The sequence below is a fragment of the Ctenopharyngodon idella genome, chromosome 4, assembly GCF_019924925.1.
Source record: "Ctenopharyngodon idella isolate HZGC_01 chromosome 4, HZGC01, whole genome shotgun sequence".
Taxonomy (NCBI): Eukaryota; Metazoa; Chordata; class Actinopteri; order Cypriniformes; family Xenocyprididae; genus Ctenopharyngodon; species Ctenopharyngodon idella.
This window is the reverse complement of record NC_067223.1, coordinates 28,673,942-28,687,484: the sequence shown is the minus strand read 5'-3', so window position 1 is coordinate 28,687,484 and position 13,543 is coordinate 28,673,942. Positions and strand designations below refer to the sequence as shown.

General features: G+C 37.6%; 1 protein-coding gene across 3 annotated transcripts; it reads right to left on the bottom strand.

The window, feature by feature from the left end:
* Window positions 1–11,886, bottom strand: nup50 (nucleoporin 50). 3 transcript variants are annotated; one of them, XM_051891040.1, is made up of 8 exons: window positions 11,707–11,886; window positions 10,895–10,973; window positions 10,537–10,617; window positions 10,259–10,451; window positions 4,768–5,364; window positions 2,538–2,619; window positions 2,334–2,452; window positions 1–1,057 (listed from the first exon to the last, which is right to left on the bottom strand). In XM_051891040.1, the coding sequence occupies exons 2-8, from the start codon at window positions 10,961–10,963 to the stop codon at window positions 858–860; spliced, it is 1,341 nt and encodes a 446-aa protein (XP_051747000.1). In that variant the 5' UTR covers window positions 10,964–10,973; window positions 11,707–11,886; the 3' UTR covers window positions 1–857. The 3 variants fall into 3 exon arrangements, with proteins under 3 accessions (XP_051747000.1, XP_051747001.1, XP_051747002.1); XM_051891041.1 differs by lacking the exon at window positions 11,707–11,886 and adding an exon at window positions 11,179–11,386; XM_051891042.1 differs by lacking the exon at window positions 11,707–11,886 and adding an exon at window positions 11,128–11,148.
* Between the last annotated feature and the right edge of the window lie 1,657 nt (window positions 11,887–13,543).

The following is a 13,543-nucleotide window of genomic DNA, read 5'->3' as shown; positions in this document are numbered from 1 at the left end:
TTGTCAGGTTCAGTTGATTTATTCACCAGTAAATGAATTTAAGGTAGATCAAGTGCTGCTCAACACTTTAAACACATACCTCACTGTGTAAGGCAGTAAAAAGGCCACTTACAGGAAAAAAAACAAAAACAAAACTTCCAGAGGTCATCTTCAGGACAGATTGCCAAAAAGCCAGCATTCATTCTCAACCTCAGCAGTTCTGTGGTTTACATACATCAGGTCATTCAATGTACACAACATCCACACATGCCCTCAACCAAAATAAATACCATCACAGCAAGTACTGTGAGAAAATGAGCCATATAAAAAATAACTAGGTATATCTGATCACTTCCTCCTATGAAGAACTGTGGGGATTATTTTTGATTAGAGCAGTGGAAACAGTCTGATGCATATTTTGTTCTTAAAAAAAAAAAAAAAAAGTCAAGATCTTCAATGTAATACTGACCTCTAAATAACTCCTCCAGCAACCATGGGATCTTACACATGCTTGCCTCTGAAAAATGAGTCCGAATTAAAAACAAATCAAAATCCACTTAAAACAGTCGGCTCTGTCTAAATTCCTTAAATAGCAGCTAAATTAAAACTCAAAGGAATGTCGATGAATCCAGTCTCGTGTCTTTGCTATAACAAGTGGCCGCTGTCATTATTGATCGACTTCTCAACCGTCTGATACAATGAGCAGCATTTACAGTAGGACCACGAGTGACTTCACAGTAGGTGAACCGATTGGTTTCCATCACTCGTCTAAACGATTAACGGGACGCAAAAGAACAGTTCTAGATCAGACAGAGTAAATGTGTGAGTCGTGCGAGGCACGTTCAGTCAAACACGTAAGAACGAGGGTGGACAATGCTTTAGGCTTTCTTCTCTTGCAGGATTTGATGCAGTTCGTCTGCGTCCTCTGCCGTTTTCACGCGGATGAGCACCGGGACGGGTGTGCTGGGGTTCTTGTCGTCCACGGGAGGGTTTGGCACACACACCACCATCACGTTGTTTTTGCCAGTTCGTGAGCAGGGCATGGAAGAGGGCACCATGATGTTCAGCAAGATGTTCCCTATGAAGAACCAGAATAGCCAGTAAGCACACACACATCATATCGGTTTTGTGTATAAACTAAAGCTGAATCAGAACTAAATCTTTCTGACTATTTGATATACCTTTTAAAATGGATGTATTAGCTGAAATTGACAACAAAAAAATTAATTTTAATTAAATATACACACACACTGCTAGTCAAAAGCTTGGATTAAAGGAATAGTTCTCCCAAAAATGAAAATTATCCCATTATTTACTCACCCTCAAGCCCCCCTAGGTATATATGACTATCTTCTTTCAGACGAACACAAATATGAGATATATTTAAAAATATCCTGGCTCTTCCAAGCTTTATAATGGTAGTGAATGGGGGGGGCGCAATTTTGAAGCCCAAAAAATGCATCCATCCATCATAAACATAATCCATACATCTCCAGGGGGTTAATAAAGGAAGCAAAGCTGCGTTTTTGTAAGAAAAATATCAATTTTTTAAACTTTATTAACTATAATAACTAGTTTCCAGCAGATGGCCGTACGCATTGATTTGCGGTGGAAGAGTAACCTCTGACCTGACGCATGACGAACCCGTAAGCTCAGAGGATAGAGCAAAACAAAAACGGTCATGAATCAGTCTAAAATGAGAAATTTTAAAAAGAAATGTCGGAGGATTTCGATATAAAAGAAGAGCAACTTGAGTTTGTTGCCCAGTTTGTTTATTTTTTATAAATAAATAAAATTGAGGTTAAACCACTGGAGTCACATGGAATGCTTTAATGATGTCTTTACTACCTTTCTGGGGCATGAAAGTGGTAGTTGCGTAGCTGTCTGTGGAGGGACAGAAAGCTCTCAAATTTCATTAAAAATTAGCTCTTTTGTGTTCCGAAGATGAATGAATGTCTTACAGGTTTGAAACGACATGAGGGTGAGTAATGACAGATTTTTCATTTATGGGTGAACTAACCCTTTAAAATACAAGCTAGATGACTGCATTTAATGAAATGTCCTGCAGGGGGATCCAGAGCTTCATTTGTCCAACATAAATACACCATGTACCTCTTATCTAACAACTGCATCTTTATTTCACAGTTAATATGATAAAAAAAGCACCACTTAGGAAGTGCTAACTGTGATTATCTCCTGCATTTGAGACTTTATATCACACAATTGACATCGCATAATTAACAGCGCCCGACCACTGTCATTAATATTATCAGCCTGAAAAAGGTCCTTAGACAAATCTGTATCTTGATGTAGTTGACTCCTGTATTTATAACACAACTGAAGCAAACACTTACCCAGGTTGGTGTCGGCTCGCACTAACAGCTGAAGTTTGCTCTCAGCCACCATCTTCAGATGCAGCGTTCCGACCCCTTTCTCCTTAAACTCTCCGTCCTTCTTATAAAACAACTTACACCTGCGGAAAGATCATTTTTAAACCTAACGTATACAAGAGACACAGGTGTTGTTTAAAGATTGAATGACAGGCACGTGATGCGTACTTTTTGGAGTAGAAAGCATCTTTCTCCTTGATCTCTTTCACCACAGGAACAGGCGGCTCCTCTGATTCTTCCCCATTTTCATCTAAAACAGAAGGGAGCACAGTAAATTCACATGAAAAACCATCAGTGTGTTACTGCTGCCTGATACTCTAAATGCAAATCTGACTTCTGCCGATTAAACTATTATATTCATTATCAGCATTTGCACAATTATCCCAAATTTTCTTGTTATAAAAGTGTTCAGTGAGAGCACCATCATGTCATCTGCAAGTTCTAATTGATGAAGACAATTTCATTAACAATTAAAACCTTCAGTGACGTGAAGTGTATCTTGAACGTGTATTCTTCCCTCAAGGATGAACACTGTACCAAAATACACAAGATTTAGCTAGTGGATATTGAAAACATACACCTCCCAGCCACATGATGTTTAGATTTCAAACCCAGTAAAAGTCCCATAAATGAGTGACTATTTTAGTCTTTCATCTTATTAACATCTCGAAAAAGATATTTGTGTTTCATGACCTTTTCATGACTATTATTTATGCACATCCATATTTTCTGCAGAATATTGAATAAATGGTGTTGACTTCATTACTAAAATGTAAAAAAAAAATAAATAAATAAATAAATAAAACCAATATATATTTTTGCACACATTAAATGCCGTACATTCATGCTTTTACTTTTTTTTTTACCCAGCCCTAATATGCAAATTGAAAGCTGTAAAAAAAAAAAAAAAAAAAAAAAATTGATTTTTCGATTTTAATCAATTCTCATTTTTACGAACCGATATCGATTCTTAAATCACAAGAATCGATTAGTCTAGTCTGTTTTCAGTTGGTGAATAAATAGAACATTGTAGCACTCTTCCCATCCAATAAATGGCAATAAGCTTTGTTACTTTTGATATGAAACAAAGTCTCAGATTTCAAATTCTGTCCATTTTATTACGAAATTCAAAAAAATAACCGTTTTGACGCTGTTTAATGTGGCATGACAGATGGCTGTAGCCTCAGATCAAGAGAAGCGGCAATGCGAAGCACGCGTGAACTGATCATCTCCTCCGCTTTAATACCAGTTACAGCGCAAAATAAACATGAATGAACACCCAAAGGTATGTTGAAAGATACAGTACAACTTACTGAAATCCGTATCCTGTCTCATGGAATAGTTCAATCAGTAATTCAAATGCAAAAGACGTCAATAAAACAGCTTGTAAGCAGTGTCACTTAACATCACATTTACCTCAGAAAAACTATATTCAGTGACCATAACTCGTTAGTCAGCTAGAAAACTGAACTCTAGAGAATAGCATTTTGCTAAATATATGCACCATATTACACATTCGTTAGAATTTATAATGTTCTTCAATAATTAATGCATGTTTGAATAAATCTGTCAAGTTTTTATAACAGCCACCATTTAAATAATGTATTTCAAAAAACGAATTGGAGTAGAAATATAATTACATAATTGTAAAGTTAGTATTTTAACTTCATTATAAAAACTTCCCTAACTTCCACTAATTTAAGTGTTTGTATACAAATCAGTTAATTTTAACCTTCAATATTATAGTAATGTAGAACTGATTCCCATGTATAGTTTACAGCATTAGTTGAGAGATTTTGTTTGCTTGAGAAAATTTGGCATGTACTGTGCCTTATATATATATATATCTCCAAAATAATCAATATTGAATCGGATTGAATTTAATCGAAATCGAATTGCAAGCTTTGTGAATTGAAATCGAATCGAATTTTGGAATTTGTGTCAATACCCAGCCCTATTGCATATACTTCAAAAGAAATTTTTTTTAAAACTGTATTATTCTAATATTTATTTAAAACTACATAGTCAAACCTGAAAAATCTGGATTTTAAAAATCTGATGAACTACTTGAAATCAGATTATCAAATTATTGTATAAACATTTATGTTAGCGGATGAATGATGTTCTGCAAGTTAGTGGTCGGGTCTGTTAAACAGTGTCCATTTTGCAGAATCTCTACAGAAAGATTAATCCCTTTTCCTCCCATATTTCAACTGAAACGCACCATTACACAATTTCCTTATAACTCAAACAGCTAATATATCAAGAAAAAATGCCCTAATAAACACTATATTCCACTAGACTGAAATGAAACAGAAAGCTGCCCTGAAATAAACTAAACACTACCACGTTTGCCGTATCAGTGAATAGGTGAACACACTCTGCACTGCTCACATACCTGCAGTCTGGCTGTTGCTGGCCGCATTCAGAGAGGATGACACTGCAGGACTGACACTACTGACCGCTGATCCAAACAAAGACACGCCTGAGGATGAGGAGGAAGAGGAGGAGGAGGAGAAGGAGAAAGACGGCGCTCCACTGGACACCAGCCCTCCAAGCACAGAGCTGTCCACCTTCTGGCCGAAATTAAAGGAGATGCCTGGAGGAGCCGCAGCTGCTGGTTTGTCTGCAGCGGCATCATCCTTGTCTTTAAACGAGAAGGGCTGCGATGCTGCACCGCTGACAGATGCGCTCACAGCAGAACTGGAGACAGAAGTTGCCGCTACGCTTAAAGGAAGCCGCTTCTCCACCCCACCGTCTGATGTGCCGCTGCCGTATTTCCTCTCAATGCTGGCAAGGTGTCGTTCGTAATCACGGAAGATAGGGTTGAGGTCACATAGGGGGTTGTCGTTGACGTGTTTGGTGATCCAGTCGCGCACGGAGCAGTTCAGAGCAGTGAGTTGCCGGTTGTATTCTTTACTGCTGGGGGCGGAGCCATTAGAGGTGACATCATCTGTGGGCTTGGAGGGGGTGGAGCTGTTGAAGGTTAAGGGACCTGAGAATAAAGAGAGAGACGGTGGGTGAGTAAGAGCTCTGAAGAGCTGCAGTACTCCAAATGCTGCCCCTGCTAACAGTATGACGATTGCCGCCCATCCTCCTCCTCAGACTTTAGAGTCAAGTCAAGTGACCTGATTCAATGCTACGTAATGGCCTATATAAGTACACTCAAAGGTACTGGCAATGGATAAAATTCTGGTTTTCTTACAAATGTGAAATCTACACACTTCACCTTGAAACATTTGAATGATGTTATGTTGTTGTTTTTTTTGGTGCAAGTACAATTGAACATAAAAGCACATTAAATATTATTACTACTTTGATCTGAGTTATCATCAATTATATATTGCCAACCTATCTATTATGTATTACATATTCTAACAGAACCAGAATGTTCAATTCTGTTTCAATGCCTGACTTATTATTCTTTATAATGTACCCCTTTCAAAATGGTACAAAACTTCAACATAAAATCCAAAAATTAAAATTCTGATGACAAAATTAATTTATAAAGTTACCTGAAAACATTTTGGAAAGCCATTTAAATATTTTTGGGAGGACTGTTAATCATTAAGACAATCGTTAAGACAAGTTAAGAAATACATGTCCTATCAGTCAGAAACAATTTAATATACATTAGGTAATTAATAATGTAATTATGTCTTGTCAAAACTTGTAGCACACTAATGAATCTCCTTGGTTATGTGACAATTGAACTCATGAATTGAAAGGAAGCCAATTCTCAATGTGTTCACTGCTGGGCATCATGTCAGACTGGTTTAAAAATACCAGTTTGTGGTTTATGGGGTAAACAGTCTCTGCGAATGCCAACTGAATAACACACAAATACAAAAGCTTTGGAGATCTGAGAATACTGCTGCCCAAAATAGACTATGAATTGAGACCATATCCATAGTGAGCCACAAACAACTGGATTATTTATGAAGGTGGAAAGAGCAGAACTGTCTGCGCACAACTCCATCGCTTCATCTTTGGCTTTGAGACAAATGCATATGTGCTCTGTCCATATAACATTCAAAAATCAGTCAATCAACCCACATTTGCATTTGACCACAACATAGTTTTGTCTGATCTTTGCTGTCAAGTTCTCAAAAAATAAATAAAAGTAATAAAAAATATATAAAATAAGGGGAAAAAACTAACATCATACAGTGAGAGACTAAAATAACAAAAACATTCAGGATTCCCTCATTCAAGTACATATGACTTGGTCTTGGATGCACCAATTTGATATATTCAGTATTGGTATCGGGTCCGATACTGCAATTTTTGTCAGATGGGTCCGATCCAAATCCGATACTGTGCGGCTTCATGGCTGTTACTTTTAAACTCCACAGAAGGCAAAAACACATTATAAAGCACCATAAATGTTTTTGTGCACTATATTCCAAGTCTTCTGAAGCCATTCAATAGCTTAATGTGAAGGACTTAGAGCTGAGCAATTTTTTGATTAATCGTTTTTTTTTTTTTTAATGTGGTGAATCCGATATCGATTCTCTAATGCAACAAATCAATCTTTTCCATATTTATTTTCGCAACAATGAACATAATATCTGATTAACATGAATCGTATTACTAGTCTTCTCCACTAAATGTCAACCTCTAATTTACCTTGTGCAATGTTACAACGGGGTCCTTAAACATTCAGTGCTTCATCGTGAAAGACGTTCCGGACAGTTGAAGAAACTGTCACTGTCCCGTTCAGGCCAGTGCTGCATGGTCACTAAAGTTTATCATTTGCACGTGCTCCTAAGCCTTGTCAGTAAATATTCAAGTGCAAGAAGACGTGAAAGAGAGCTCAATTCAGAACTTGCACGCTGTGTGAGAGGTTTTGTTCGCACATAGAAAGCCACGAGTCTCAGACAGCGTGCAAATACTAAATTGAGTTCTTTCACGTCGTCTTGAACTTGAATGGACAATTTCACACAAAATTGTCAAAATGCCATCTTGGCAAATGTCCTAGTTAACATACTTGGTTATGTCTTAAGTGAACGTAAACAGAGACAGAATAGTAGAGATCCGTTCATTATGCTGCCTTCATGTGCTATTGGAATTATCGTAAATAAAAGTTTCCTAAGTAAAAATTGCACATGAACGCCCTCTGATGTCACGTTTACCACTGGGAAGGTTGGAAATAAGTTTGATAAACAAATTCCAGAGATGGGCATGCCATAAACTTTACACATGGTGGAGGGGAGAACTACTGCTGTGACAGGTATGATTTTTTTAGTTTTTTCCCCCACAACAGCTAGATCATCTTGTCATTAAATGGAACACTCCACTTTTTTTGAAAATAGGCTCATTTTCCAACAGTGAAAGTTAAACAGTTGAGTTTTACCATTTTCGAATCCATTCAGCCGATCTCCGGGTCTGGCAGTACCACTTTTAGCATAGCTTAGCATAGTTCATTGAATCTGATTAGACCGTTAGCATCTCGTTAAAAAAAATGACAAAAGAGTTTCAATATTTTTCCTATTTAAAACTTGACTCTTCTGTAGTTACATTGTGTACTAAGACCGACGGAAAATGAAAAGTTGCGATTTTCTAGGCCGATATGGCTAGGAACTATACTCTTATTCCGGCGTAATAATCAAGGAACTTTGCTGCCGTACCACGGGTGCAGCAGGCACAATGATATTACGCAGTATCTCTCACAAATGTCTCCATGGTTGCAAGGCACGCTCCCTGTGCAAGCAGGGGGTCAGAGGCACTGCGTAATATCATTGCGCCTGCTGCACCCATGGTACGGCAGCAAAGTTCCTTGATTATTATGCCGGAATGAGAGTATAGTTCCTAGACATTTAGCGGATTGTATTTAACACATAAAAGATTGATCATCAGTTCCACACACACAGAGGTATAAATATTCTACAATGATCAAAAAAAACAAACAAACAAACAAAAAAAAAAAAACAGCACTGGTATAGGATCAGTATCGGCTGATACTCAGAATTTGGAATAACGCCGGTTTTACACCACAAACGTGAGCAACACCTATTTTTTGCAGCGAGCATGTTAACCAATGCGTGCATTCACACCGGCAGCAGGAGCAGCGCGTGAGCATCAAGCAGGAGCGTCACGTGAGCAGCAGTGGGTTTCGGAGTCAAGTCTATTTTTGCTGCGCTGTTGACGCTCAATTTAAGTGAAAGCACACTTTTGATAGACAAAATAAATATAATTTCACACAAAAAGTGTTCAAAATGCACAGAATAAGCATGTCTAGTGTGTTTTAACAAGAATGAGTATGTCAGAAAAGAAAATTAAGAATCAAAAATATTTATAAACAATTTACCCATTTAAACTTGTTTTTAATTATTCAGTTTGGGTTAAAGTATGGTGTATTATGAAAAACTAAAGTAAACTAGCCAAAAAATATGATATATAAACATTCTTTTAGTTATTAAACAGACAGCTATATAGCATACCCAAATCACACCCGAGTTAGCGCTCTTTTTTTTTTAGCTGAGTTTGCGGTCTTGTAAACATGCATGCGGCAGATGATGTAAAACACAAAGCTTATCTTCATTTGTGTGCAGCAATGGATGGACACGAGGCTTTTATTTATTTATTTATATTTTTTTATGTTTATATGTGAATGTTGTACACCACCCCATGTTAAAGGGTTAGTTCACCCAAAAATGAAAATTGTCATTAATTACTCACCCTCATGTCGTTCCACACTGTAAGACCTTCATTCATCTTCAGAACACAAATTAAGATATTTTTTGATAAAATCTGACGGCTCAGTGAGGCCTCCATTGCCAGCAATAACACTCCCTTTTTCAATGCCCATAAAGCTACTAAAGACATATTTGAAACAGTTCATGTGAGTACAGTGGTTCAACCTTAATGTTATAAAGTGAACAGAATACTTTTTCTGCGCCAAAAATAACAAAATAGCGACTTTATTTCACAATATCTAGTGATGGGCGATTTCAAAACATGAAGCTTCAAAGCTTTACGAATCTTGTGTTTCCAATCAGTGGTTCAGAGCGCCAAAATCCCATGATTTCAGTGAACGAGGCATTGTTACATCATAAGTGTTTTGAAACTTCACGTTCATGTGACTTTGGTAGTTTAATTCACGCTCCGAACCACCGATTCGAAACAAAAGATTCGTAAATCTTCGAAGCTTCATGAAGCAGTGTTTTGAAATCGCCCATGACTAGATATTGTTGAAAAGTTGTTATTTTGTTTTTTTTGGTGCACAAAAAGTATTCTCGATGCTTTAAAATATTAAGGTTGAACCACTGCAGTCACATGAACTGTTTTAAATATGTCTTTAGTAGCTTTATGGGCATTGAAATTAAGTGTTATGAAAAAAGTGTTATTGCAATCAATGGAGGCCTCACTGAGCCATCGGATTTTAACAAAAATCTTAATTTGTGTTCCGAAGATAAACGAAGGTCTTACAGGTGTGGAACATCATGAGGGTGAGTAATTAATGACAATTTTCTTTTTTGGGTGAACTAACCTTTTAACAAACTTTCAAAACTATCAAGTTTATAAATGACCAACTTATAAAAACAAATTTATAGTTGTCTTTGTCAAGAAATGCCCACTTTATATGTAGCTTCGAGCTGCTGCTGTGACGCTGTACAAACACTTCCAGTGTGAATACTCGCGCATGTCTGCAGCGACGATGTAGTTATGCTCACGCGCTGCTCAAGCTTGCAGTGTGAAACGGGCATTATGGAATCGGATCAGTTATAAAAAAATGTTATCGGTGCATCCCTACAAAATACCTGCCCGGAGGCATTGTAAATATAGCAGCCAAGTGAACAGACTTTCCTTAAAAGGGACTTTTACTTGGTATTAAACACCCAGTGCATGTATATTTAAATAAATAAATAAATAAATAAAACACTTACCACTGTTAGTTTTAGCAGATGTGGGAACGTTAAAACCTCCAAAAGATGGAGCCACTGATGCCACACTGCCATTGGTCAGGCTGGACATAGGTTTGAAACCAGCGCCATTACCAAAGCCAGAGAATGACGACGTCCCTGAGGCCGATGTCAGAGAAAACCCCTTAAAAGCTTTGAAAGCCCCTCCACTCTCTCCCTGTGACAAAACAACGAAACTCATCTATAAATTACCCTCAAAACACATGACCGAATGCCTGCTTGGGACACAAGAGGTGTGTTACCTCTCCTACATTACGACGCTTGGCTTTCTTGATGGCACGATTCTTCATCACATCTTCACTTGCAACTGAAAACATTCCTGCCTAAAGACACATGATAATATTTTCCAAAATTTTAATATTCTTGGCTAAAATAATTCAAACACAGCATTACTGCTATGCTTGAATAAATCTCAAATAAAAATACCTCAATAGGATGTACAAGTAAAATTAAAACTGAGTAGTTCTGGGATTGGCAGAAATGGATACAGATCGGACAGAGGCTAGTGGTTACTTTAAGATACTTTAGATTAGAGCGTTTCCACTGGAAATGTTAATATGTTTCACAGTGAAAGTGTGTAGATGCTGAAAGATGGCACACCTCCTCTCCTTCATCTTCCTGATCCCAGTTCCTGTCCGTCAACTCTTTTTCTGCAATCCTCTTGGCCATCACAGCTCAGCTGTCAAATGAGAAACATGATGTTTAGTCAGGAAATAAGACAGAGAAAACCAAAAGAAACAGATTTGGGATTTCTGGGATTTCATTTAGAACTGGAACTAATGGAGAAATGCCAGATTAGATTAAAAACACAGTAAAGGAAGTATGTGAGGTACACAAGCAGAAGTTCTCTGATCAACATTCAAATACCAACTGATCCTAGACACCTGATTTAGTCCTCTGATCTTAAGTTTAGGTCTACGGTGTGAATTAGTTGAGGTCGATGGTCAAGGTTCAGTTTAGGTCTCGGGTTCCTGAACCAGGAAGTTGTCCTGCTTAGTTAAATTGTATCTATCAAACAAAACATCACATTTGACTCATTAAAGAGGAGACAACATTCAAAATCGCACTACAGTATCTAGAAAAATGAAATAGTGCTTAAGTCCCCTCAGATGTTAACAACATGAGTCATTAATTATGCCTTTTAAGCGCATTTCATTTGAATGACGTGACAGATTGCGCAAACTACCGGCAGATGAAAATTAGATAGCTCAAACATGATTTTAATCGATTAATTTCTGACTCGAATCGCATTGTACTACATTGGCAGCGTGCGTATCTGTTTATACAGTGCGTTTATGTGAATACGATGGTTTAAATGTGCTAATGACGGGCCGGCTCTTGAATAAATATCAATTTGATGTATGACGGATCGGTGTGAAACAAACCATTATTTAATCAAGTTATATACATACCGCACACAATTTCCCGCCAACCGTTCACGCCACACACACAGTATCGACTGTTTGAATGATGACCGCGGGAATCTCGCGCATACAGAAGCAGGCCGCGCGCTCACACCGCCATCTTACAAACGTATCTCACACTCCGCATGTGCACACAGAGCAGCATTCTACGCATGTGCAAAGAGTAGCGGCGCCCGCGTCTCACACTGCGCATGTGCAAAGGGCAGTAACGGCCGTAAGTCTCTGTGGGAAATGCAGTCTCTCGATGCTGCATGTCTGGATCTGTGAAGAGAACGTAACAAATGTTTAAATTCGTTTAATATATTATATATTTAAATAACGTAATTTTGTTTCAACATGTTATATTTAAGTAATAAATTATGTGAGTCACGGTTAAAAGATGCTGTGATAATTTCACAGTAGCACAACCTTATTGCTGTTATTTTATTTCCCCTAAAAATTGTTTTATAATAAAAATTCACGAAATATTTAATTCCCACACTATTTAGTCCTTACAGGTAAACTAATTTTAATAGTCACTGTAGCTATGGAAAGGTTTCCAATGCTGGATATGAGCATTTAGGTACTTTATACTGATGATGTTTATCTTGAGCAACAGTTGATCTATGTGTGAGATGGCTTTGTAGCAGCACCGGTCAACTTATGTGTGTGTGTGTGTGTGTGTGTGTGTGTGAGAGAGAGAGAGAGAGAGTGAGTGGATATTTTATTCAGCCTTGTTTCCTTTTGTAGGCAGAATTACAGGCACTTTTGGTTGCAAAGGCATGGAGGAACAGATGGCTGTGTTCCAACCTCTCAGGATCCCACACTTCTGTGCCAACTCAGAAGCAGGTGTTTCAGAAAGCAGGACGTATGCCAGAGGTCCTGGTGGCCACAGGAGAGCCCTGACCAGCTGGATGGGAGAAAGCCGAGGTGACAGAGGTCTGTAGCCATCATATGAGACTGTGCCATGCACAATCATTTCAAATGACTAAAAGTGAAAAATACATTAAACAATGTACAAGGCCTTCAGATCACATTTTTCCACAGAAGATTTCAGGCTTTGTCAAATTTACATTGATGCATTTGGCAGACGCTTTTGTCAAAGTAAATTACCTTCAAGGTAAACATTTTATCTGTTTATGCATTTCCTTGAGCCCATGACCTTGGCATTGCTAGCGTCATGCTCTACTGTTTGAGCTACAGGAATGTTTATGGCTCAATGTTCACAATTGTGAAGCACTGAGAAGACTGTAGATGTCTTGACAGGTTCTCTCATTACAGCCAAAGACATTTAGGTTTATTCATTTGTCAGATGCTTTCATCCAAAGCAACAAACAAGCAAAACAATACAATACAAGTAATGTTAACGTAGGCTACTATTTCAGAACCTTCTTATCAAAAACATTTTTTTTTTCACTGTATAGGGTTCTTGAATTGCTATATGGTTCTTTGGAAATGGACAACAGTCTTGATTTTACAATCCCAGATAGCATGTAATCATTAAAACAACGTTGAGTTAGTGTTGATGCGTTAATGCTAATTGCATTGAATTAGCATTACAAAGTGATGTTGGTTTAATATCACTTTTGCACCTGCAATTAATGTTGAAACAATGGTGAGATTTCAATAAAACAATCAATGGTAATGACTTTGAATCATCGTTGATCACTGCAGTTGAATCAACACTGAAATTATCAAAAAAAAATCAATGGTAATGTTGTTGAATCAACATTACTCTATGACTGATCCTACAGTCATGGCCAACAGTTTTGAGAATGACACAAATATTAATTTTCATAAAGTCTACTGCTTCAGTGTTTTTAGATCTTTTTGTCAGATGTTAGCC